The sequence below is a fragment of the Notolabrus celidotus genome, chromosome 12 (genome assembly GCF_009762535.1).
Source record: "Notolabrus celidotus isolate fNotCel1 chromosome 12, fNotCel1.pri, whole genome shotgun sequence".
NCBI lineage: Eukaryota > Metazoa > Chordata > Actinopteri > Labriformes > Labridae > Notolabrus > Notolabrus celidotus.
In genome coordinates this window covers 270,372-298,123 of record NC_048283.1, presented here as the reverse complement: position 1 = coordinate 298,123, position 27,752 = coordinate 270,372, and the positions used below count along the sequence as shown (strand labels likewise).

Here is a 27,752-nt window from a genome sequence, read left to right as displayed (position 1 = left end):
TTACAGCGACTGACAACAAGAAGCAGGAATTAAATAATGACATAAAGACACATTAAAAAACAAAAATGGATTTTAAAATAGAGACTAATGAACACCAACAACAATTAAATATGTGTAATTAAAATGAGTTAAGCATCAAATTAATATTAAGAATATAAAAAGGGTAAGGATAAGAGTTAAAAATAAAATTAAGGCTAAAAATGTCAATACAAGTGAGTAGCTAAATAAAAAACTGAATAAATGAATAAATAAATAAAATAAACTGTAATGTCTGAAAGGAGAATTAGTTTTATTTTTTATTTATTTATTTTATTTACAATGTTTATTATGTAAGTATTTGCTTGTTGATCTACAGATTAGTTTTGAATGAGTTATTATTGTTGCTGTATTTACATTTGTTATTATTGTTGTTTCATTTTTATGTTGTTTATTTATTTTTGTTTTCCTTCTTGTCACTAGTCTCTAGGTTTAGGGTGGGTGGGTAATGTGGGTGGTTGTGAGGGGATAGGGCAAATGTTCTTATTTGTAAAATAAAAAACTATAAATAAAATTAACAGTTAAAATAAAATAATAAAGCAACATTTAAATCAATATAACAGTAAAAAGTAAGTAATACAATTGTTAAACCCCTACATAAAAGCCAGACTGAATAAATCTGGTTTTGGTTCACATTTAAAAGTCTGAATATCTGGGGCGCTGGTAGCCTAGCGGTCTAAGTGTCCCACATATAGAGGCTTTAGTCCTCGTCACAGAGGTCCCACATTTCCTGTCTCTCTTCAGCTGTCCTACCCAATAAAGGCCAAAAAAAGAGTCTGAATATCTGAAGCTCCTCTCAGATCCTCCTGCAGGCTGTTCATCCTCTCTGAGCGTCATGGCTGAAAACAGCATCACTGAATGTTTCTGTTCTCCTCTGAGGAGCAGCTTAAAGACAGGAGCAGGATCTGAGAGGCCTCTTTAACATTATTTAAATGAAATAATGAGTAAATGTTACTCCCTGCATTATTTCAGAATCTTAATATCACGAGAGAGGAAGGTGCTCTAAGACCTGAAGTGTGTTTTGACCCAGGCTGTAAACATGTTGATTTAAAGTCTCTTTGAATGGGTGTGTGTGTGGTTCCTGGTGTTTCTGCTGCCAGCCCCCAGTGGACACTCGAGGAACTGCAGTATTTAGCACTTCCTCTTTGGCTCCATGTCTCACAGCTTGGAGTTTCCTCTGAGTGTGAACATGTGAAGGTGCAGATATATGTAAGGAAGGACCTCATCATCACATGTTCCCTGTCTGTTGGTCTCAGGCTCCTAAAACGCCGTTACAGAAGAGCATGGACCTGCTGGGGAAGCAGCTCTCGCTCTACTCCTTCGGCATCATAGGTTGGTGGATCTGAAGTCTTCAGCAGAATATAATCAGCCTCTGTGTATCCATCCTGTCCTCAGTCTGACTCTGTGCTCTGTGTCTCAGGGGTCATCATGCTGGTGGGCTGGCTGCAGGGGAAGAGGATCCTGGACATGTTCACCATCGGTGTGAGGTAGACCATCAGCTGTTTGCTCCCTCAGTGCACATGTGTGTTTGTCAGTCTGGTGAATGATTGGACGCTGGCAGCTCACTGTTATCAGACTATGACTGACTAACCTTTGTTGACATGAACATTTTGACCCGTCACACCGGTGTTAACAGGAAGCTGTGATCTCTGAAGGCGTGGTCAGTAAAGAGGACTGGATTTATTTAGGATGTACTGAGACACTTAGAGCCTCTCTGCTGACGTGAGAACAGTTAGCTTTATTTCTGAGAGTGATGTTCAGAGGGATGTTTATCTCAGAGCTAGAGCTTGGGATGAGGTTAGCCTAGCTTAGCATAAAGACTGGAGCAGCTAGCCTCTGTCCAGAACACACTACAGTCCTCCTGAGACTGAGAAATGTTAAAATAAGATCCCACCTCATGCTAATATGTGAACAGTTGTATTAATCCTCGACCTCTCTGTTCCAGTCTGGCGGTAGCCGCCATCCCTGAGGGTTTACCCATCGTGGTGACGGTGACGCTGGCGCTCGGCGTGATGAGGATGGTCCAGAAGAGAGCCATCGTCAAGAAGCTCCCCATCGTAGAGACTCTGGGTAGGTTTATATAATGAAACTTTATTTATGTTCTGATCAGGACTGATTCAACTTCATGTATCAGTGACAGAGATCAGTGACAGAGATCAGAGATCAGTGACAGAGTGCTAGCGCTAGTTAGCATAGCCACATAGCTACATGTTGGTAGCTGTGTACCAAGACACACGTCGACATACTGACAAATAAAACAACAAGAAACACTAAATCTGTGACCAATGGTTCAGAAAGGTCCTGCTGCAGGCGCCTCTCCGTCAGGATCAGATTCTGGATCAGATTCAGAGGGTTGAAGTAACGCGGGTCTGTGAGCAGCCGTGTATATTCAGACAACATGTAAACATTAGATCAACGTGCTGGACGGCCGAGGCCACGCCCACTTCCTGAGGGGGCGTGGCCAGAGAGCTCATTCTCATTTAAAGGCACAGACACAGAAAACAGCCTGTTCTGAGGAGGGCTGAAGAAGAGGGGTTTACAGGCAGACCAGAATCTGATTTCAAAGTGTTTTTATGAGCAATAAACTTTAAAGACCTGTTTTGGGGACCTCTTAGACCTATATATGTTGATGAAGAAGAGCAGAATATGTCAGCTTTAACTCCAATGTGTTATATCCTAGTATGGATACAGTCGATTTATTACCTTTTAAAACGATGTTAGATCGATATGTGTCGTCCGGGAGGACAACCTGCCGAGCACAGATCGATGTAGTTGGATCACAGGAATATAAATCGAGACATGGATGAAGTGGATGAATCATTGCACCCCTAGTCTTAACCTCTTCTTCTCAGAGCTTTGTTGAGAATTATTCACAGCTGTTATTTGACTTTGATGAGTCAGAAGTGTTCCATTCCATTCTGTTCTCTTTAACTCCATTCTGTTCTAATAGTTTAACACAGTGTCAACAGGCAGAGGGGGAATGAGACGGACTACTTTCTGTGGATTGATTTAATATGACGTGTGATCAGGTCGTCCCTGGTGTTGCTTTTGTTGTTTAGAATGAATCAGTGTTCTATTTGACTTTGATGAGAAGCATTCCATTCTCTTTGATGTGTTCTATTCTCCTCTATTCTATTCCATATCACTGTTCTTATTCTGACCAATCAGAATCAAGTATTCAACACAGCCAGGTAATAATCCTTAAATGACGTGTGTGTGTGTGTGTGTGTGTGTGTGTGTATGTGTGTGTTTGTGTTTGTGTTTGTGTATGTGTGTGTGTGTGTGTGTGTGTGTGTGTGTGTGTATATGTGTGTGTGTGTGTGTGTGTGTATATGTGTGTGTGTGTATATGTGTGTATATATGTGTGTGTGTGTGTGTGTGTTCTCTCCGTCAGGTTGCTGTAACGTGATCTGTTCAGACAAGACGGGAACCCTGACCAAGAACGAGATGACCGTCACCCAGCTGTTCACATCAGATGGACTTCATGCTGAGGTCTGAACCCCCTTCTTCATCATCATCATCATCATGATCCTCATTGTTACTGTGTTTAATCTAGTCTAGTCTAGTTTAGTTTAGGACACCAGTTAGAGGTTTATGTGTGAGCTGCTCAGGTTAAACTGTGGAACCACAGCTGTGAGAAGTCTCCCGCTGTAAGGTGAAGCGTGTGTCTGTGTTTCTGAGGACGGTTGGCCTCCACAGAACAGACCGACCTAATTACCTTCATCTAGAAATCCCAGCAGCCATCAGGAGAAGTGGGTCAGGTGACTGAGGAGCAGGAGACCTGGTCTGGTTTTAGCTTGATGACACATTAATGTGACCTTATCACACTGACTCACAGGGATCTGCACCTTTAGAGGCGTCCAGCAGAGGGAGCGGCCTCCTTCAGGACGGGGTTTTTCCTTCGTGTTTCTTTAAATGTTGAACCGTCATGTGGTCCTGCAGGTGACGGGCGTCGGGTATAACGGAGCAGGAGAGGTCTTACTGGACGGAGACGTCATCCACGGCTTCTCCTGTCAGTCCATCAGTAAGATCGTGGAGGTGAGTCCACACTGGAATTAAAAATGAACGTCTCTTCTCTTTGAGATCTCTCACACTACATCAAATAACTGACTCATAAAGTATCTATGGAGTCAGGATCAAACACAGTCATTCTTTAGCTGTCCAATGTGTGACCTGATCATAAATCAGATCCATGTTGGAGACTGTGAAGGCTTTCAATTTGAAGTATTTCTATCCGAAAGCTTCCATGAAATCCCTCATCAGTTACAAACCCCTCAGATTCAGACTCAGGCCTGCTGTCCGTCCCAAACACTAGACTCTGTACAGAACCACAGCCCCCTCCCTCTGCAGCACTGTCCCCTCAGATATCTGACACTCCCCATCCCACCTGCACCACCTGCACCACCTGCACCACCTGCACCACCTGCACCACCTGTCCCCCACAACCTACAACCTCCCATAACTCTGCAAACACATCAGACAGCTGTGCTCCCTGAACTGTCTCTGTGTGATTACATTTCTTTATTTGTAGCTCACACTTTTTATTATTTATTTATTATTTGTAGTGTTGTTATTATATTATATTGTTTTATTGTCAATATTATCTTATTTATTTATCATTGACATGATGTAGTTATTATTATTATTTTTTTTTAATCTTTGTGTGTGTGTGTGTGTGTGTGTGTGTGTGTGTGTGTGTGTGTGTGTGTGTGTGTGTGTGACGTTAGGTGGGCTGTGTGTGCAACGACTCGGTCATCAGGAATCACGCTCTGCTGGGACGGCCTACAGAGGGATCGCTCATCGCCCTCGCCATGAAGGTAAGATCACACGAGAGGGGGAGAGGTCAGATCGTTCCTAAAGTTTGGGATGAGTCTTAAAAGAAGGATTCATTGAGACTGAGAGTCAAAGAGGGTCGATAGAAGCTGCAGAGAGGAGTTTAGAGAGACGATGAGGAGCTCAGACATCTAGGGACAGATCTGAGGAGAGCCGCTCCTCCTTCAGCATCTGATCCGGATCCTCCTGGGCCCGGCTCTGTGGAGACCCATCCAACATGGAGGAGACCTCGTGGGTAGGATAGGAAGAGTGGATGTCTTTAATAACCTGTTTAGAGACAGAGAGTGGACGGACGGACGTCTTGGTCGTCTTCATCCAGGATGTTTGTGGTGTTCGTCCTCACAGAGAGAAGGAGACTCTTTAGGATCCCTGATGTTTAAAACTTTAAAACAGTTCAAACTTCAAACACAGAGAGGCTTTCATGTGAAATAGTGGTGGTGGTGGTTTCAGCTCAGAGAGCCTCCTCTCTGTCTGTGTGTCCACCATGTTGCATCATCACAGACTGAAGAGAGATCTGAAGATGAAAAGATGAAGAACAGACTTCTTCTTCTTCTTCTTCTGTGCGGCGCTCAGAGCGTTGGGTCCTCCGCCCACTCTTTACTGGAGTAACTGGGGAGACGAGTCACACAGCTCATGAATGCTCACATAAAAGCTCTCTGATGTTTGAGTTTTAATTTCATAATTCCACTGATGTGGGAGAGGAACTCGCTCCAGGGACGATCCCTCTCTCCTCCTCGTCCTAACACAAATATACTGAAGGGGTTCTGCTGGTTCAGCTCACAGATTCAGCATCAACTTACCTTTACATTTCAGCATCAACTTACCTTTACATTTCAGTATCCAGCATCAACTTACCTTTACATTTCAGTATTCAGCATCAACTTACCTTTACATTTCAGTATTCAGCATCAACTTACCTTTACATTTCAGCATCAACTTACCTTTACATTTCAGTATCAACTTACCTTTACATTTCAGTATTCAGCATCAACTTACCTTTACATTTCAGTATTCAGCATCAACTTACCTTTACATTTCAGTATTCAGCATCAACTTACCTTTACATTTCAGTATTCAGCATCAACTTACCTTTACATTTCAGTATCCAGCATCAACTTACCTTTACATTTCAGCATCAACTTACCTTTACATTTCAGTATCCAGCATCAACTTACCTTTACATTTCAGTATCAACTTACCTTTACATTTCAGTATCCAGCATCAACTTACCTTTACATTTCAGCATCAACTTACCTTTACATTTCAGTATCCAGCATCAACTTACCTTTACATTTCAGTATCAACTTACCTTTACATTTCAGTATCCAGCATCAACTTACCTTTACATTTCAGCATCAACTTACCTTTACATTTCAGTATTCAGCATCAACTTACCTTTACATTTCAGTATCAACTTACCTTTACATTTCAGTATCCAGCATCAACTTACCTTTACATTTCAGTATCAACTTACCTTTACATTTCAGTATCCAGCATCAACTTACCTTTACATTTCAGTATCAACTTACCTTTACATTTCAGTATTCAGCATCAACTTACCTTTACATTTCAGTATCAACTTACCTTTACATTTCAGTATTCAGCATCAACTTACCTTTACATTTCAGCATCAACTTACCTTTACATTTCAGTATTCAGCATCAACTTACCTTTACATTTCAGTATCAACTTACCTTTACATTTCAGTATTCAGCATCAACTTACCTTTACATTTCAGTATTCAGCATCAACTTACCTTTACATTTCAGCATCCAGCATCAACTTACCTTTACATTTCAGCATCCAGCATCAACTTACCTTTACATTTCAGCATCAACTTACCTTTACATTTCAGCATCCAGCATCAACTTACCTTTACATTTCAGCATCAAGCATCAACTTACCTTTACATTTCAGTATTCAGCATCAACTTACCTTTACATTTCAGCATCAACTTACCTTTACATTTCAGCATCAACTTACCTTTACATTTCAGTATTCAGCATCCAGCATCAACTTACCTTTACATTTCAGTATCCAGCATCAACTTACCTTTACATTTCAGTATTCAGCATCAACTTACCTTTACATTTCAGCATCAACTTACCTTTACATTTCAGTATCAACTTACCTTTACATTTCAGTATTCAGCATCAACTTACCTTTACATTTCAGTATTCAGCATCAACTTACCTTTACATTTCAGTATCCAGCATCAACTTACCTTTACATTTCAGCATCAACTTACCTTTACATTTCAGTATCCAGCATCAACTTACCTTTACATTTCAGCATCCAGCATCAACTTACCTTTACATTTCAGTATCAACTTACCTTTACATTTCAGCATCAACTTACCTTTACATTTCAGTATCCAGCATCAACTTACCTTTACATTTCAGTATCAACTTACCTTTACATTTCAGTATCCAGCATCAACTTACCTTTACATTTCAGCATCAACTTACCTTTACATTTCAGTATTCAGCATCAACTTACCTTTACATTTCAGTATCAACTTACCTTTACATTTCAGTATTCAGCATCAACTTACCTTTACATTTCAGTATTCAGCATCAACTTACCTTTACATTTCAGTATTCAGCATCAACTTACCTTTACATTTCAGCATCCAGCATCAACTTACCTTTACATTTCAGCATCCAGCATCAACTTACCTTTACATTTCAGCATCAACTTACCTTTACATTTCAGTATCCAGCATCAACTTACCTTTACATTTCAGTATCAACTTACCTTTACATTTCAGCATTCAGCATCAACTTACCTTTACATTTCAGCATCAACTTACCTTTACATTTCAGTATTCAGCATCAACTTACCTTTACATTTCAGCATCCAGCATCAACTTACCTTTACATTTCAGCATCCAGCATCAACTTACCTTTACATTTCAGCATTCAGCATCAACTTACCTTTACATTTCAGCATCCAGCATCAACTTACCTTTACATTTCAGCATCCAGCATCAACTTACCTTTACATTTCAGCATCCAGCATCAACTTACCTTTACATTTCAGTATTCAGCATCAACTTACCTTTACATTTCAGCATCCAGCATCAACTTACCTTTACATTTCAGCATCCAGCATCAACTTACCTTTACATTTCAGCATCCAGCATCAACTTACCTTTACATTTCAGCATCCAGTATCAACTTACCTTTACATTTCAGCATCAACTTACCTTTACATTTCAGTATTCAGCATCAACTTACCCCAACATTTCAGCATCAACTTACCTTTACATTTCAGCATCCAGCATCAACTTACCTTTACATTTCAGCATCCAGCATCAACTTACCTTTACATTTCAGCATCAACTTACCTTTACATTTCAGTATCCAGCATCAACTTACCTTTACATTTCAAAAAACATTTTTAAAACTATAAATCAACGAGCCTGTACTCGTTCTTTTATCAGAGAAACATTAAAACACCATGAGCAGGAAAAACTGCCTTTAACAGGCAGAAACCTTCAGCAGAACCAGACTCCACTGACATCAGGTCCCCTGGCAAACTAAGCCTATAACAGTCTGAGCCTGTAGCAGTCTGAGCCTATAGCAGTCTGAGTCTATAACAGTCTGAGTCTATAGCAGTCTGAGCCTATAGCAGTCTGAGTCTATAACAGTCTGAGTCTATAACAGTCTGAGTCTATAACAGTCTGAGCCTATAGCAGTCTGAGTCTATAACAGTCTGAGTCTATAGCAGTCTGAGTCTATAGCAGTCTGAGTCTATAACAGTCTGAGTCTATAACAGTCTGAGTCTATAACAGTCTGAGTCTATAGCAGTCTGAGTCTATAGCAGTCTGAGTCTATAACAGTCTGAGTCTATAACAGTCTGAGTCTATAACAGTCTGAGTCTATAACAGTCTGAGTCTATAACAGTCTGAGTCTATAACAGTCTGAGTCTATAACAGTCTGAGTCTATAACAGTCTGAGTCTATAACAGTCTGAGCCTATAGCAGTCTGAGTCTATAACAGTCTGAGTCTATAGCAGTCTGAGTCTATAACAGTCTGAGTCTATAACAGTCTGAGTCTATAGCAGTCTGAGTCTATAACAGTCTGAGTCTATAGCAGTCTGAGTCTATAACAGTCTGAGTCTATAACAGTCTGAGTCTATAACAGTCTGAGTCTATAACAGTCTGAGTCTATAACAGTCTGAGCCTATAGCAGTCTGAGTCTATAACAGTCTGAGTCTATAACAGTCTGAGTCTATAACAGTCTGAGTCTATAGCAGTCTGAGTCTATAACAGTCTGAGTCTATAACAGTCTGAGTCTATAACAGTCTGAGTCTATAGCAGTCTGAGTCTATAACAGTCTGAGTCTATAACAGTCTGAGTCTATAACAGTCTGAGTCTATAACAGTCTGAGTCTATAACAGTCTGAGTCTATAACAGTCTGAGTCTATAGCAGTCTGAGTCTATAACAGTCTGAGTCTATAGCAGTCTGAGTCTATAACAGTCTGAGTCTATAGCAGTCTGAGTCTATAGCAGTCTGAGTCTATAACAGTCTGAGCCTATAACAGTCTGAGTCTATAGCAGTCTGAGTCTATAGCAGTCTGAGTCTATAACAGTCTGAGTCTATAACAGTCTGAGTCTATAACAGTCTGAGTCTATAACAGTCTGAGTCTATAGCAGTCTGAGTCTATAACAGTCTGAGTCTATAACAGTCTGAGTCTATAACAGTCTGAGTCTATAACAGTCTGAGTCTATAACAGTCTGAGTCTATAACAGTCTGAGTCTATAGCAGTCTGAGTCTATAACAGTCTGAGTCTATAACAGTCTGAGTCTATAACAGTCTGAGTCTATAGCAGTCTGAGTCTATAACAGTCTGAGTCTATAACAGTCTGAGTCTATAACAGTCTGAGTCTATAACAGTCTGAGTCTATAACAGTCTGAGTCTATAACAGTCTGAGTCTATAACAGTCTGAGTCTATAACAGTCTGAGCCTATAGCAGTCTGAGTCTATAACAGTCTGAGTCTATAGCAGTCTGAGTCTATAACAGTCTGAGTCTATAGCAGTCTGAGTCTATAGCAGTCTGAGTCTATAACAGTCTGAGTCTATAACAGTCTGAGTCTATAGCAGTCTGAGTCTATAGCAGTCTGAGTCTATAACAGTCTGAGTCTATAACAGTCTGAGTCTATAACAGTCTGAGTCTATAACAGTCTGAGTCTATAACAGTCTGAGTCTATAACAGTCTGAGCCTATACACTGTGTGTCTGTGTTTCTGATGTCTCTGTGTGTGTGTGTGTGTGTGTGTGTGTGTGTGTGTGTGTGTGTGTGTGTGTGTGTGTGTGTGTGTGTGTGTGTGTGTGTGTGTGTGTGTGTGTGTGTGTCTGTGTGTCTGTGTGTCTGTGTGTGTCTGTGTTTCTTCACAGATGGGTCTGGAGAGCCTGAAGCAGGAGTACGTCCGTATGGAGGAGCATCCCTTCACCTCAGAGCAGAAGTGGATGGCTGTTCGCTGCGTTCACCGCACCCTGCAGGTCAGCCACTCCTCCACCTGTCCTCATTCTGACTCTGATGAAGCAACAGGCTTCAGAAAGTCTTCATATTTGTCCCAACCTGTCCGTCTGTTGTTTAGATCTGTGTAGAAAGGTCACTGTAATCCTGCTTCATGTTGTCTGCCTGGTCTGCTCTCAGGATAAGCCCGGAGTGTACTTCATGAAGGGAGCTTATGAGCAGGTGATCCGTCTCTGCAGCTCCTACAACAGCAGAGGAAGCACCCTGTCCCTGAACCACCAGCAGAGGGAGCTCTACCAGCAGCAGATCAGCTACATGGGCAGCGCCGGGCTCCGAGGTGAGCGCTCTGTCTGTGAACACACAGAGAGAAACGCTCTGCCCTCACTGTTTATCCTGTAAACACATCTCTGCGTCTGCCTCCATGTTTAGTTTTGGCGTTTGCGTCCGGCTCTGAGATGGGGAGTCTGACCTTCCTGGGTCTGGTGGGCATCATAGACCCGCCGAGGTCAGGGGTCAAAGAAGCAGTGGGAACGCTCATCAGCTCTGGAGTCGCCATCAAGATGATCACGGGAGACTCTCAGGAGACCGCCGTGTCGATAGGTCAGGTCTCTTTCACTCAGTCAGACACAACAGGTCCCACTCAGGAGGTTTTTCACTGACCCTGGTGTTCCTCTGTGTCTCTGCAGCCAGTCGTCTGGGTCTGTACTCCAAAGGCTCTCAGAGTCTATCAGGGGAGGAAGTGGATCACATGGACCTGCAGCAGCTCTCACACCTCGTCCCCAGAGTGAGCCACACACACACACACACACACACACACACACACACACACACACACACACACACACACACACACATACACACACAGACAGACACACACAGACACACAGACACACACACACACACACACACACAGACACACACACACACACACAAACAGACACACACACACACACACACACACAAACAGACACACACACACAAACAGACACACACACACACACAAACAGACACACACACACACACACACACAGACACACACACACACAAACAGACACACACACACACACACAAACAGACACACACACACATACACACACACAAACACACACACACACACACACACACAGACACACACACACAGACACACACACACAGACACACACACACACACACAGACACACACACACACACACACAAACAGACACACACACACACACACACACACAAACAGACACACACACACATACACACACACACACACAAACACACATACACACACAAACACACATACACACAAACACACATACACACACAAAAACACATACACACACACACACACACAGACACACACACACACACACACAGACACACACACAGACACACACACACACAAACAGACACACACACACACACACAGACACACACAGACACACACACACAAACACACAGACACACACACACACACACACACACACAGACACACACACACACACACAAACACACACACAAACACACACACACACACACACACACACAAACAGACACACACACACATACACAAACACACACACACAAATGTATCTCTAGTTATGTCTGGGTGTGTTTGGGATTAGTCAGGAAATAAAAATGGAGATTTATTCTGTTTTCTAAAATCCTTTCATGTGAATAAAACTGAACCCAGAGTGTCTCTAAGAATAGACCCTGCTGCTGTCTGTTGGTTTTAACCCTCACAGAGTCGTACCTGTCTCTCTCAGCATGGTACCTGTCTCTCTCAGCATGGTACCTGTCTCTCTCAGCATGGTACCTGTCTCTCTCAGCATGGTACCTGTCTCTCTCAGCATGGTACCTGTCTCTCTCAGCATGGTACCTGTCTCTCTCAGCATGGTACCTGTCTCTCTCAGCATGGTACCTGTCTCTCTCAGCATGGTACCTGTCTCTCTCAGCATGGTACCTGTCTCTCAGCGGCTCAGGTCTTGTGTTCTAAGCTCTGTTTCCTGTCTCCCCAGATCTCCGTGTTTTATCGAGCCAGTCCTCGTCACAAGCTGAAGATCGTGAAGGTGAGCAGAGCGACAGGATGAACTCATTTAAAACTCAAAGCAGCAGCAGCAGCTCTGAAGCTCAGATCCTTTCTCTCCTCAGTCCCTCCAGAACATCGGGGCCGTGGTGGCCATGACGGGTGACGGGGTGAACGACGCCGTGGCTTTAAAGGCCGCTGACATCGGCGTGGCGATGGGTCAGACGGGGACAGACGTGTGTAAGGAGGCGGCTGACATGATCCTGGTGGACGACGACTTCCAGACCATCATGTACGTCGCTCACATGAACCCTGCCCTGAAGTAAGACCTGAAAGAGTCCTTGGACCCTGGAGGAGAGTCTAAGTCTGCTCTCTGATTTCAGGTCGGCCATCGAGGAAGGGAAAGGGATTTACAACAACATCAAGAACTTTGTCCGCTTCCAGCTCAGCACGTGAGTGACAACACTGAGGGAGTGAGGTCTGAGAGACACAGGAGAGACATATGAGATCAAAGGGATAGAATGAGATCAAAGGGATAGAATGAGATCAAAGAATGGAATGAGATCAAAGTGATAGAATGAGATCAAAGGGATAGAATGAGATCAAAGGGATAGAATGAGATCAAAGAATGGAATGAGATCAAAGTGATAGAATGAGATCAAAGGGATAGAATGAGATCAAAGAATGGAATGAGATCAAAGTGATAGAATGAGATCAAAGGGATAGAATGAGATCAAAGTGAGAGAATGAGATCAAAGTGATAGAATGAGATCAAAGTGATAGAATGAGATCAAAGTGATAGAATGAGATCAAAGTGATAGAATGAGATCAAAGGGATAGAATGAGATCAAAGTGAGAGAATGAGATCAAAGTGATAGAATGAGATCAAAGTGATAGAATGAGATCAAAGTGAGAGAATGAGATCAAAGTGATAGAATGAGATCAAAGTGATAGAATGTGATCAAAGGGATGGAATGAGATCAAAGTGTTAGATCGAGATCAAAGTGATAGAATGTGATCAAAGGGATAGAATGAGATCAAAGTGATAGAATGAGATCAAAGTGATAGAATGTGATCAATGCACAGAGAGGTAGAGGAGTAGCAGTAGTAAAGATAACAGCAGTAGAATTCTGCTCTCTGGGACTCTAAACTGGACCCCGGTCTGTTTAGTTTTAACTTACCAAACTGACCCCCTCCCCCTGCTGGTCTTCAGGAGTATTGCAGCTCTGACGCTCATCTCTTTGGCGACTCTGATGAACTTCCCCAACCCGCTGAACGCCATGCAGATCCTGTGGATCAACATCATCATGGACGGGCCTCCAGCTCAGAGGTACAGGAGGATCATGGGAACTGTAGGAGGTTATTTACCCATAAGGACTGAATATGAAGTTTAATGATATCCTTACAGTAAACACTTTGTGATGAAGGCTTTCAGTCTGATGTGAGGCCTCCTGATGAGCAGGGAACTGTTTCAACACAGTTAAAACCTCACTGAGGACTTCCCTGTGTGACGCTGTTTTGTTGTTAGTTTGGGGGTGGAGCCTGTGGACCAGGACGTGATCAGGAAGCCTCCTCGAAATGTGAGAGACAGCATCATCACTCGCAGCCTCATCGTCAAAGTCCTGGTGTCGGCGTTCGTCATCGTCTGCGGGACGCTCTTCGTCTTCTGGAGAGAGGTGAGTCGTTTTAATCCTTCACTGAGATCAACTTCCTGTTTCTACATCCTGCTTCATCCTTCTATCGTGAGGGGACCTCTTAATCTCAGTTTACAGGACATCTTACACACTCTGAGGTCTTTAGAGGACCTGAGGTCTTACACACTCTGAGGTCTTTAAAGGACCTGAGGTCTTACACACTCTGAGGTCTTTAAAGGACCTGAGGTCTTACACACTCTGAGGTCTTTAGAGGACCTGAGGTCTTACACACTCTGAGGTCTTTAGAGGACCTGAGGTCTTACACACTCTGAGGTCTTTAGAGGACCTGAGGTCTTACACACTCTGAGGTCTTTAAAGGACCTGAGGTCTTACACACTCTGAGGTCTTTAGAGGACCTGAGGTCTTACACACTCTGAGGTCTTTAAAGGACCTGAGGTCTTGAAAGGACCTGGAGCTTTGACTTCAGAGGGTTTCTCAGCCTGCTGCAGAGACCGTCCTGTAACATTCAGACTTCCTGTTTGGTTTCCAGTTGCAGGACAACGTGATCACTCCTCGAGACACCACCATGACCTTCACCTGCTTCGTCTTCTTCGACATGTTCAACGCTCTGAGCTCTCGTTCACAGGTAAACAACACACACACACACACACACACACACACACATGCCCACACGCACGCACACACACACACCCACACACACACACACATGCACACACACACCACACACACACACACATGCACACACGCACGCACACACACACACACATGCACACACACACACACACATGCACACACACATACACACATGCACACACACATACACACACACATGCACACACACACACACACACACACACACATGCACACGCACGCACACACACACACACACATGCACACACACACACACACGCACACACAGAGAGGAACAGTGAGAGGAACAGTGAGAGGAACAGTGAGAGGAACAGTAAGAGAGGAACAGTAAGAGAGGAACAGTGAGAGGAACAGTAAGAGAGGAACAGTGAGAGGAACAGTGAGAGGAGGAACAGTGAGAGGAGGAACAGTGAGAGGAACAGTGAGAGGAGGAACAGTGAGAGGAGGAACCGTGAGAGGAGGAACAGTGAGAGGAACAGTGAGAGGAACAGTGTGAGGAACAGTGAGAGGAACAGTGAGAGGAGGAACAGTGAGAGGAGGAACAGTGAGAGGAACAGTGTGAGGAACAGTGAGAGGAGGAACAGTGAGAGGAACAGTGAGAGGAGGAACAGTGAGAGGAACAGTGAGAGGAACAGTGAGAGGAACAGTGAGGAGGAACAGTGAGAGGAACAGTGTGAGGAACAGTGAGAGGAACACAGGACCACATTTGAAAGAAGGAAAAGTTGAAGATAAAAGAGACAAATTACTTTTTGGAACTTTGTAAATTTGTGGGAAAAGGACATTTGGAAAAAAGTTTGATTAGTTGTAATTATTTTCAATGTTTTCCCAGAAACTTTGAACATTTTTCTACATTTTTGAGTTTGTTCTGTAAAAGAAGAACAAAATCACATATCTGAGAAAGGATGTTTTTTTTTAAGAGAACCTCGTCACACCTCACTGGATCAGCAGCAGCCGTTCACAGCCGCCAGGCTGGACCTCATCGATCTGTCCCTTTAAATCACATTTAGTATTTTGATCATGAATTCATCATTAACAAACTTCTTTCTAAATTTACGTCACGCTTTGTTTCCTTTCTGTGTGTAACGATGTTCTAATACGCCGTCCTAGAAAGGAGGTAGAAAGGAGGTAGAAAGGAAGTAGAAAGGAAGTAGAAAGGAAGTAGAAAGGAGGTAGAAAGGAGGTAGAAAGGAGGTAGAAAGGAAGTAGAAAGGAGGTAGAAAGCAAGTAGAAAGGAGGTAGAAAGGAAGTAGAAAGGAAGTAGAAAGGAAGTAGAAAGGAGGTAAAAAGGAAGTAGAAAGGAGGTAGAAAGGAAGTAGAAAGGAAGTAGAAAGGAGGTAAAAAGGAAGTAGAAAGGAGGTAGAAAGGAGGTAGAAAGGAGGTAGAAAGGAAGTAGAAAGGAGGTAGAAAGGAGGTAGAAAGGAGGTAGAAAGGAAGTAGAAAGGAGGTAGAAAGGAGGTAGAAAGGAGGTAGAAATGAAGTAGAAAGGAGGTAGAAAGGAAGTAGAAAGGAGGTAGAAAGGAAGTAGAAAGGAAGTAGAAAGGAGGTAGAAAGGAGGTAGAAAGGAAGTAGAAAGGAAGTAGAAAGGAGGTAGAAAGGAGGTAGAAAGGAAGTAGAAAGGAAGTAGAAAGGAAGTAGAAAGGAGGTAAAAAGGAAGTAGAAAGGAAGTAGAAAGGAGGTAAAAAGGAGGTAGAAAGGAAGTAGAAAGGAAGTAGAAAGGAAGTAGAAAGGAGGTAGAAAGGAAGTAGAAAGGAGGTAGAAAGGAGGTAGAAAGGAGGTAAAAAGGAAGTAGAAAGGAGGTAGAAAGGAGGTAGAAAGGAGGTAAAAAGGAGGTAGAAAGGAGGTAGAAAGGAAGTAGAAAGGAGGTAGAAAGGAAGTAGAAAGGAAGTAGAAAGGAAGTAGAAAGGAGGTAAAAAGGAAGTAGAAAGGAGGTAGAAAGGAAGTAGAAAGGAGGTAGAAAGGAGGTAGAAAGGAAGTAGAAAGGAAGTAGAAAGGAGGTAGAAAGGAGGTAGAAAGAAGGTAGAAAGGAAGTAGAAAGGAGGTAGAAAGGAGGTAGAAAGGAGGTAGAAATGAAGTAGAAAGGAGGTAGAAAGGAAGTAGAAAGGAGGTAGAAAGGAAGTAGAAAGGAAGTAGAAAGGAGGTAGAAAGGAGGTAGAAAGGAGGTAGAAAGGAAGTAGAAAGGAAGTAGAAAGGAAGTAGAAAGGAGGTAAAAAGGAAGTAGAAAGGAGGTAGAAAGGAAGTAGAAAGGAAGTAGAAAGGAGGTAAAAAGGAAGTAGAAAGGAGGTAGAAAGGAGGTAGAAAGGAGGTAGAAAGGAAGTAGAAAGGAGGTAGAAATGAAGTAGAAAGGAGGTAGAAAGGAAGTAGAAAGGAGGTAGAAAGGAAGTAGAAAGGAAGTAGAAAGGAGGTAGAAAGGAGGTAGAAAGGAAGTAGAAAGGAAGTAGAAAGGAGGTAGAAAGGAGGTAGAAAGGAAGTAGAAAGGAAGTAGAAAGGAGGTAGAAAGGAGGTAGAAAGGAAGTAGAAAGGAAGTAGAAAGGAGGTAGAAAGGAGGTAGAAATGAAGTAGAAAGGAGGTAGAAAGGAAGTAGAAAGGAGGTAGAAAGGAAGTAGAAAGGAAGTAGAAAGGAGGTAGAAAGGAGGTAGAAAGGAAGTAGAAAGGAAGTAGAAAGGAGGTAGAAAGGAGGTAGAAAGGAAGTAGAAAGGAAGTAGAAAGGAGGTAGAAAGGAGGTAGAAAGGAAGTAGAAAGGAAGTAGAAAGGAAGTAGAAAGGAGGTAGAAAGGAAGTAGAAAGGAAGTAGAAAGGAGGTAGAAAGGAAGTAGAAAGGAAGTAGAAAGGAGGTAGAAAGGAAGTAGAAAGGAGGTAGAAAGGAGGTAGAAAGGAGGTAGAAAGGGGGTGACAGGATGGACCAGTTGTTTGGGGTCAGGATGAATTATCTTCATCATGTTCTGTGGAGAAACTCGGGTTGAAACGTCTCCAGAGTGTTTTTATGAGACTTCCTGTTGAGGTGTTTTAAATGAATGGATCCTGACGACTGCGTGTTGTGGTCCTCCTCAGACTCGGATGGTCCATGAGATGGGTCTCTGCAGTAACAGGACGTTCTGTTTCGCCGTCCTGGCCTCCATCATGGGTCAGCTCCTCGTCATCTACTTCCCTCCTCTGCAGAACGTCTTTCAGACGGAGAGCCTCAGCTTCTTCGGTAAGAGACCACGTGTGAGACGGGGGGGGGGGGGGGGTTCAGGTCTTTATATTCATGAGTCTGAGGGAGGTCCAGAGGTCTTCATGTTGATCCAGGAGATTGTTGTTGTAAGAGTCAGACTACATCACAGACTTAAAAATAATGAAATGTTTGAAAGTTCTGCCCTCTCTGTCTCGGCGCTCCTGCAGACCTGCTGTTCCTGGTCTCCCTCACCTCCTCGGTCTGCGTCGTGTCTGAGTTCATAAAGATGTTGGAGAGGTGGAGGGGAATCGAGAAGTGCCCGCCTGCCGACTACTTCCACGAGGTATGACCCCCCTGAGCGCCGCGCTGCCCGGGTCGAGGTCTGCAGGAGGAGGAGGATCGGTTTTAGGATCTCACGATCGATGGCACTGACTTTTAAAGACTGCAAAGACGTTTCCTGTGAGATCCTCAGGAGGGAGGGAGGAGACACTCTGGTCTGGGACTGGAGGATGATCCCGGTCTCTGGGCTAGGGGGGGGGCAGAGGGAGGCGAGGTAGCGGACTGGACTTTGATTGGACTCGGAGGACGAGACGGCTGCTGGGAGATCTGACCCTTGGTGATCCACAGCAGCTCTTTGGCTCCTGGACCCGCTCCCTCTCTCTCCACGGCCTCGGTGTAGACCCCCAGCCGTAGCTTTGGGGGAGCAGACCACACCCTCCTGCTGCGAACCGGCTCCAGTTTGCTCCTCGACGTTTAGGATCTAAGAATCTAGAGACGTGTGCAATTCAGTTTTTTCTTCCAGTCTTCTTTTTGAATCTTTGCTTTGGAAGGTGTAGACCACTGTGGGCCCGCGGCGGGTCTTCAGACTCCTTTAGGGGTTCTTCTCTTTAGTGGAGGTGTAACGGTACGCAGCAAACATCAAGCACAGCAGAGGAGCAGGAGGTTTGATCTCACAGAACAGGGGTCTGATAATCCACTGAGAACATCCAGGAACTGAATCCCTGTCATTAAAGCAGCTGTTAAAGAATGTGAGGCGGTTAGAGGAACGACGGGCGTTCATCATCATCATTTCATCTCTACGGAGGCCTCAGAGGGACAAACAACAATTAAACTAATATTCAATTTAAGACGATTTTTCTTTCTTTTGCAGCGATCTGAAATATACAGATTCAGTTTTTAGACTTTTTTTTTTTCATAATATTTAATAAATAAAATCCAATCAGATCTTCTGTTTCTAAAAATAAACTAAAAAAAACTCAAATCAGGTTAAATTTAAAATACAAAAATTCAAACTGAAATATTTTGTTCAATGCCTTTAAATTCTGAATAAAAATATATTTAAGATCAGTTTTATTATTTCTAATGTTTTTTTTTTCCTTTTTTAATTTTTGACATTCAAACATAAATAAAACTTTAAACTCTTTAAGCAGAGATATAAACTACAGGGTGAGTCTGGATTCTTGTTTTTATTACCTCCTGCTCACTATACATCCTCCTCTCATCACCACAGGGTCAACAGGCAGGAGGGAATGAGTCTCATTGATCTGGAACAAAGTGTGATCACGTTGTTCCTGCCGTCATTTTTACTAAAACGAATTCCTCTCAAAAACCAAATTACAAATACTGGGAATATATATCAAATATTTTGGTTGCATTGGAGTTTGTGCTGCAGTACCACAACTGGCCACTTGGTGGAGCTAGAAACTACTTTCACTTGATGTTCAGCAGTTTGCAGACGACCTGATCCCTGATCCCACATCAGACCTGGGTTTCTTCTCCCTTCAGTTCCTTGAAGACGTTTTAATTTAAGAATAAATCAGAAGCAGGTCCAGAGGAGAGACAGTGAGGGAAACCTCGTATCGTTACACCTTCACTTCAGGAGCTGGTTTCTGGGATTCAGACTCTGATCTTTTTTTACACACACTGGTTTATTGGATGGAAAGGTTTCAGATGTGCAGCAGGTCTCGTTTCTCTGTCATATTTAATCTCCTTCAGCTCGCGCTGCGTTGTACAGAAAACATGTGCAGAGTGTTTCCTGCAGCGAAGTGAACACCGTGTTTGATGATGAAGTCTCAGTGATAAAAGAATAAAGTCGTACACTTTGAGAATAAAGCCTTGATATGAGAAAAGGTCTGAATATTATAGATCTGCTCTTATTTTAACACCAGGGTGACTTTGGATCGGTTTATAGAGTTCTGATCTGACAGTGTGGTGCTGGTCTGACTAAAGATTCAACAATAAGTTCACTTTGAAACCTTCACTGAAGAATAACTTCACAGACATGGTTTATGTTTTTAACTTTGAAAATCCGCTTTTTCTCCTAATTTAAGACTTTATTCTCAAAAAATGCGCTTTTTCTTTTTTTTACAGCTTTTATTCTGAAAGTCTTCTTTTTGTTTACTTCGTCTTAAATCAGTCTCATAGTTTCCTTCCACACAGAGAATCCTATCATACAGAACACGATCAGAGCCACTGACAAATGTTTATATTTTGGAGGTTGGGAACAAATAAAATAATAATACTTTTTTTTTTTTTTTTTTAAGTCAGAATTCAGATTTTTAGAATTGTGGGGGAAAATGTCAGAATTAAGACTTTGATCTCAGAATTAAAAATAACTCTTTGATCTCAGAATTAAAAATAACTCTTTGATCTCAGAGTTCTAAAATAACTCTTTGATCTCAGAATTAAAAATAACTCTTTGATCTCAGAATTAAAAATAACTCTTTGATCTCAGAGTTCTAAAATAACTCTTTGATCTCAGAGTTCTAAAATCGTTCTTTGATCTCAGAGTTCTAAATAACTCTTTGATCTCAGAGTTCTAAATAACTCTTTGATCTCAGAGTTCTAAAATAACTCTTTGATCTCAGAGTTCTAAAATAACTCTTTGATCTCAGAGTTCTAAATAACTCTTTGATCTCAGAGTTCTAAAATAACTCTTTGATCTCAGAGTTCTAAATAACTCTTTGATCTCAGAGTTCTAAAATAGTTCTTTGATCTCAGAGTTCTAAATAACTCTTTGATCTCAGGATTTTAAAATAGTTCTTTGATCTCAGGATTCTAAATAACTCTTTGATCTCAGAGTTCTAAAATTACTCTTTGATCTCAGAGTTCTAAAATAACTCTTTGATCTCAGAGTTCTAAAATAACTCTTTGATCTCAGGATTCTAAAATAGTTCTTTGATCTCAGAGTTCTAAATAACTCTTTGATCTCAGAGTTCTAAAATAACTCTTTGATCTCAGAGTTCTAAAATAGTTCTTTGATCTCAGAGTTCTAAAATAGTTCTTTGATCTCAGGATTCTAAAAGTGATTAAAACAAGTCATTAAAACAAATCTTAAGTCTTTCTGGCCTGACCTCTAAAAACCTTTCTGTCAGAGTCCCTGACCCTCTTCCGTACTCTCTTGATACCCGATGTAGACTTGGGTCTGAAATCCGTCAGACACTTGGAACCCATCAGTGCCGCCGCGGTTCCTTCAGGGCACGAACACGTAACGATGACGCTTCCTCATGCTGTGCCTTAGAGAAGTCATCACTGATCATTTAACCGAGCCCTTTACTGACACATGGCTTTCAAGGATTTAAAGAAACAGTCACTGAAGACGTTAACGTCCTTTTATTTAAGATCTTCTTCTTCTTCTACTCCTTTAATAATTACAGATGTCGTGGTGCTTTCTGGGAAATGGAGTCACTTTTCTTTAGTTTGATAGCTGCTGTTGTTTTTTTAAATTGTTTTCCCCAAAGAAACATGAAGACCAGAAAAGTACCATCACTCTGCTGTTGTTTCCTGAAGTCCCTTCTTGTTTTATTTCCTATTGTGAACATTAAACGTTATATATTTATCTTGTATGAAATAAAAGAGGGTTTATCTCCTGAAGACGACCTCAGAGTTCAGCTCTCCTTTCCTGTCTGTTTGTGACGTGTTTTAACACTTTGACAACCTGACCTTTATTTTGAAGCCTTCCTCTTCTTCCTGTTTCAGATCAGGGAAGTTATTCTCTCCTTTTCAGAGGTCACTGAGGCCGCCTTCTTGGAGGACTACAGCCTCTGCACACACTGTACGATGACTGATGCAGAACCTCTGAGGTCACATCAGGTCTTTATTTTATCTGAAACACGTTTTATCTTTTGTTTACAAGTTCTTTATCTTTGGAATCATCTACCAGTCAGGGTCCGGGAGGCAGACACCCTCTCTACTTTTTAGAGTAGACTTCAAACTTTCCTTTTTGATAAAGCTTATAGTTAGAGCTGGATCAGGCTTGGACCAGGTCTTAGTTATGCTGCTATAGGCTTAGACTGACACACTGGGATCCTGTCTTTCCCTCTCTCTCCTCTCTCTGCCTGTCTCTCACTTTAACTCTTCCTGTCCCATTAAAGTTACTAACCATAGACCGACCTGGAGTCCCTGAGCTCCCTTGTCTCGTAGGTTCCTCTGGATCTCTGCTGCTGTGGACGTGGTCCAGACTCCAGCTGCTACAACTACTACTATCCGTCTCCCCACTATCATCTCTCTCTCTCTTCATCTCCCTCTATCCCTCTCTCCAACACGGTCTCAGCAGATGTGTGTCTAACATGAGTCTGGTCCTGCTGGAGGTTTCTGCCTGTTAAAGGAAGTTTGTCCTCTCCTCTGTAACTATCTAAATGCTGTGAGGTGTAATGCTCATGGTGGATTAAGGTGGGGTCAGACTGAGTCTGATCCTGTCTGTGTTGGGTCTCTGTTCATAATTTGACATAGAGTGGTCTAGACCTGCTCTGTTTGAAAAGCGTCTTGAGAGAACGTTTGTTGTGATTTATAAATAAAGATTGATTGTGCACAAATTCAATAATGTTTGGAAACAGATAACTGATGTGTGTGAGATAACGACTCGTGCACATAAGATAAAACTTTGTGTGTGAAAGATAAAACTGGTGGACACAGATTCACGTAGACATTTAGAGAAGTAGAGTTTATTACAATCAGAAAAATCACTTTATTACATTTCCTTATTAATATCTGTGAACACCTCAACACAGAGCACACATCAGAGAATTCAACAAAAGAATAAAAACACTTTAAAACATGACTTTAGTAAAAGAGCTGCCATATATAAAACCCAACAAACATCAGAACAGGAAGTGACATCAGAACAAAGCAGCCAATAGAAACCTTTGAATCAGAGCGTCCTGCATGAAGCAATGAACAGAAACCCCCTGACGTTAACTCCAGTGTGTTACGTCCCTTTAAATATAACATCTGTTCAACCTGCAGAGGAACAAAGTGTGTTACATCCCTTTAAATATAACATCTGTTCAACCTGCAGAGGAACAAAGTGTGTTATGTCCCTTTAAATATAACATCTGTTCAACCTGCAGAGGAACAAAGTGTGTTATGTCCCTTTAAATATAACATCTGTTCAACCTACAGAGGAACAAAGTGTGTTATGTCCCTTTAAATATAACATCTGTTCAACCTACAGAGGAACAAAGTGTGTTATGTCCCTTTAAATATAACATCTGTTCAACCTGCAGAGGAACAAAGTGTGTTATGTCCCTTTAAATATAACATCTGTTCAACCTACAGAGGAACAAAGTGTGTTACGTCCCTTTAAATATAACATCTGTTCAACCTGCAGAGGAACAAAGTGTGTTATGTCCCTTTAAATATAACATCTGTTCAACCTACAGAGGAACAAAGTGTGTTATGTCCCTTTAAATATAACATCTGTTCAACCTACAGAGGAACAAAGTGTGTTATGTCCCTTTAAATATAACATCTGTTCAACCTACAGAGGAACAAAGTGTGTTATGTCCCTTTAAATATAACATCTGTTCACCCTGCAGAGGAACAAAGTGTGTTAAACTGCAGTTCCTCGAGTGTCCACTAAAGGCTGACTCCAAACGCACCATCAGCCACATGCACACGCATTCAAAGAGCCGACCTTTAAAATAAACATGTTTACAGACGGGTTCAAAAACACTTCAGCTCATTTCAGAATCAGACTTTCTTATAACTCGTTATTTTTGAAGATATTAAGATCACGAGTTTTTCTGATTAGGGGCGTGGCCTGTTTGATGATCAGCTTCAAATCTCTGCTTCAGAAACAGACGGGTGACGTCACGGAGACTACGTCAATGTTTGACGATATCTATGGGATGGACTCGCTTTGAGACAGCTCCAAGTGGTCACTTGAGGAACTGCAGTTTTTGCGTGGCCGTATGTTTATGTGTATTAGATGTTATGAGTCTGATTCTTCAGACTGTTACAGGTTGAATCAACATTTCAGGCTTCAGGACGCTGATCTCTGGAGAGCATCTTTACAAGCAGACTCCTAAAAACACGTCGGCCTCTCTAAGATGAAATGTTCGGTTTGAACGTCTGATTCAGGAAACGAGAGAAAGTTGAGCGGGTTATAAAAACAGCTAGAAGAAGGCTGTGATGAAAAGTCTGAAAACGTAGACCTTAAAGTGAGGAGGATGGATGCTTAGTGGTGAAAAAGAGGAGCATTTAGGAGCTGTAGGGACAGATATTAGGACCCTGGTGAAGACCAAACCCTGAGCTAAAAGAGGGTAAATTAAAGCCGCAAGCGGCGACGAACGGGTCCTCGCACCCCTGCAACCACCGCCTGATGTGCGCCAACGCCTGATGTGCAGCAGGTGTTGCTGTGCTACACTTTATGAGGCGTGTGAGCATACTCATGCAGTCATCAGCATAGTGTATATTGCAGTACTGCCTGTCACCAGTAGGCGGTGCTGTGACTTTGATTATGTTCTGAAGGATTGTTCATCACAGATCATTATAGAAAGAGTTGGGATCAATGTTCTGAGTAAATACCGCTTGTTTCCATTATTATTATTCTTTTGATAACAGTTCCTCATTAATGTGTCTACTTCATCTCGAGCATCGTTAGGCCTTCATCAGAGAAAAAACCAGGACTAGTTTTTAAAATATGCATCCTTACTTCGGCACCATTTTGAACCCTCTGCCACGCCCACAAATTTGGACGAAGAAAATTCCCTTTGATAACTTTTCATTTTCAATGTGTGACCTATAGAATGTGCGTTGTTTGGAGTTGATCGGACAAAAACCCTAGGACTTGGGATTTCCTGTTGCCAGTAGGGGGCGCTATAAGATGTAGCTGAATATTTGCACATAGATGAGTTCGGACTGGCACACTTGGAATGCACGAGTGATTTGGTTCTTCTCAAACGCTGCCTGTGAGAGTTATTCATGCTTCAATGTTTTGGCAGATTGCCAACATGACCTCCAACTCTGCCCCTCTGCCACGCCCACATCCATCGATATCTGGATTCTCTTTTGATAACTTTGAATCATCAAAGTGTTTACTACTAAATGTGCGTGGTTTGGACTGGATAGGAGGAAAGGCCGAGGGCGAGATCTCATAAATACGTACCCGTGCGATTCGGGTGAAAAACTGAAAAAAAAAGATGGCCGACTTCCTGCTGGGATTTGACCATGACATTAGGAATCTTGTTTTAAGTCTTGGCCTGATAGATAAGGAAACAAATTCATGCATGTAGGCTGAACCGTGTTTAGTAAGTGTCGCGTTTGAAGGAAGGGGGCGCTATTGAGTCATTTTTGTAACTTTTTGCACGGGACCACCAACATCCGAATTTTCGCCAATCCTAATGCGTGTGAAACTTTGGTGAGTTTTTACGGGCATGTTGAAAGCTCCAAAAAGGTCATTTATATCTGTATGTAGAAAGAATAAAAATCCTTAGGTTCCAATAGAGCGTTCGCCGACCTTGTCGGTGCTCAGGTCCTAATTACTAATAAAAGATCCTGGTGAGCTCTGCTCACCTCCTCCTCCTCTTACAGTCCTCCGGGGTGGACATCGGGTCCTTCAGACAATCTGGTTTCTGTCTTGGAGGTCTCGTTAGCGTGGACTGAAACCGTTGGGCGACAGCGAGCATGCTGTGGTACTCTCTGTCGCTGGAAGTTTCCAGCTTCTGGTCCGTCCTCATCAGGTGGACCAGCCTGTGCACCAGAGTCCCCTCGTAACACCTGGACACCATGAGGGGGACAAGACGGAGGTTAGACACGCCCGGTCCTTCTCTAGGTTTGTTTGATTCAAAGAGTTCACTTCATGGTCGATTTCTAACGAGCTAATGACGCTCTGAGCGAGCCGCCGTGAGGACGCAGGAGGAGAGGTGAGGACGTTTATATCATGTCACTAACGACACTCTTTCATCAGGAACTCGTGGTCGATGCCGTCGTTACGTCTGTTTACACGCAGCGTTAACATAAAGACAGGAAGCTGTCATCAGAGAGTCGGACTGAGCTTCTCCTGGTTATCTTGGTTACCTTGGTTACCTTGGTTACCTTGGTTATTCACAGCAGCAGCTTCAGATCTGGATGTCATATAATGTTTCTGTCAGTCCTAAAACTCACCGTGCGATCTGTGGCTCAGGTAAGGGGAGGCCCAGCAGCTGGTTCAGTTGAACGCCTCGCTTCAGGCAGCTCTGCCATTGGTTGAAGGCGTGAGAGACGTGAACATCCAGCTTCGGTTTCTCTGAAGCTGAAACACAAGCACACACCTCGTATCACAGGTCGGCCTCTACCTCTCTTAGTTTGGTGTTTACATCACTTTGATATTTAAGAGTGTCTTTGTCTCCAGCAGCTTCCATCTGATCTACAGTTTATCTTTTCTGGGTGCAGCGCTGCTCCATGAGGAGCTCTGAGGAGGAGCTCTGAGGAGGAGCTCTGAGGAGGGGGAGCTCTGAGGAGGGGGAGCTCTGAGGAGGAGCTGTGAGGAGCTGTGAGAAGCTCTGAGGAGGAGCTCTGAGGGGGAGCTCTGAGGAGGAGCTCTGAGGGGGAGCTCTGAGGAGATCTGAGGAGGAGCTCTGAGGGGGAGCTCTGAGGAGATCTGAGGAGGAGCTCTGAGGAGGGGGAGCTCTGAGGGGGAGCTCTGAGGAGATCTGAGGAGGAGCTCTGAGGAGCTCTGAGGAGGAGCTCTGAAGAGGAGCTCTGAGGAGGAGCTCTTAGGAGGAGCTCTGAGGAGGAGCTCTTAGGAGCTGTGAGGAGCTCTGAGTAGCTCTGAGGAGGAGCTCTGTGGAGGAGCTCTGTGGAGGAGCTCTGTGAAGGAGCTCTGAGGAGGAACTCTGTGGAGGAGCTCTGTGGAGGAGCTCTGTGGAGGAGCTCTGAGGAGGAGCTCTTAGGAGCTGTGAGGAGCTCTGAGTAGCTCTGAGGAGGAGCTCTGTGGAGGAGCTCTGAGGGGGAGCTCTGAGGAGGAGCTCTGAGGGGAGCTCTGAGGAGATCTGAGGAGGAGCTCTGAGTAGCTCTGAGGAGGAGCTCTGTGGAGGAGCTCTGTGGAGGAGCTCTGTGAAGGAGCTCTGAGGAGGAGCTCTGTGGAGGAGCTCTGTGGAGGAGCTCTGTGGAGGAGCTCTGTGGAGGAGCTCTGTGGAGGAGCTCTGAGGAGCATGTCTCCTTTTTTTAATAGATTGAGAAACTAATCTTCAAACTGCTCAGATGATGGATCAGCTGTTACCTGGTCTTTGTCTCAGAGAGTCTCTGTGACTCACTCCCAGCAGCAGCGCCTTCAGCAGCATCCCGTCCGGAGCAGGCTCGGCTCTCTGCAGCCAGAAGCAGGTGACGGCCACCAGGAGGCGCAGGTGAGGCTGCAGCTCCCTCAGAGAGTCCTCGGGCACCCCCAGAGTCTCCAGCAGCACCTGCAGGCGAACAGACGGCTCCACCTGGGCCGCAGGAAGAAGGTTAAAGTCTGTAATACTTTATCTCTCATATCAACATCTAAACAGAAACATGAAGCACGAGAGAGAACACACACTGGGTCTGTTTCCCTGATATGAGGCTGTCAGAGTCAGGGGGAAGGACTTTAGCTTTGGCATTCCACTGAGGCACATGGAAGGGCAGGGAGCTCCCAGAACAGAGCCGCACTGCTAAATATAACGGACTGCATGCAGATAACTGATATTACCT

At 43.2% G+C, this 27,752-nt stretch overlaps 2 protein-coding genes across 2 annotated transcripts in view; one reads left to right on the top strand and one right to left on the bottom strand.

The window, feature by feature from the left end:
- The first annotated feature begins 1,269 nt into the window (after positions 1–1,269).
- On the top strand, positions 1,270–21,700 carry atp2c1 (ATPase secretory pathway Ca2+ transporting 1). Its single transcript, XM_034697771.1, has 18 exons — positions 1,270–1,368; positions 1,457–1,523; positions 1,982–2,106; positions 3,431–3,528; positions 3,979–4,074; positions 4,764–4,853; positions 10,271–10,375; positions 10,533–10,689; positions 10,782–10,952; positions 11,039–11,136; positions 12,359–12,409; positions 12,492–12,658; positions 12,750–12,818; positions 13,580–13,696; positions 13,895–14,042; positions 14,551–14,646; positions 17,720–17,861; positions 18,050–21,700. Exons 1-18 carry the CDS (start codon positions 1,320–1,322, stop codon positions 18,169–18,171), a joined length of 1,968 nt encoding a protein of 655 aa, XP_034553662.1. The 5' UTR covers positions 1,270–1,319; the 3' UTR covers positions 18,172–21,700.
- A 1,037-nt stretch (positions 21,701–22,737) lies between these two features.
- The window catches only part of aste1a (asteroid homolog 1a), an 8,570-nt gene continuing 3,555 nt past the window's right edge, over positions 22,738–27,752 (bottom strand). The window contains exons 4-6 of the mRNA XM_034697774.1: positions 27,304–27,508; positions 26,208–26,334; positions 22,738–25,820 (exon numbers count right to left, since the gene is read on the bottom strand). Coding sequence (XP_034553665.1) covers positions 25,613–25,820; positions 26,208–26,334; positions 27,304–27,508 — 540 coding nt within the window. The 3' untranslated portion in view covers positions 22,738–25,612. The remainder of the gene's footprint in view (positions 25,821–26,207; positions 26,335–27,303; positions 27,509–27,752) is intronic.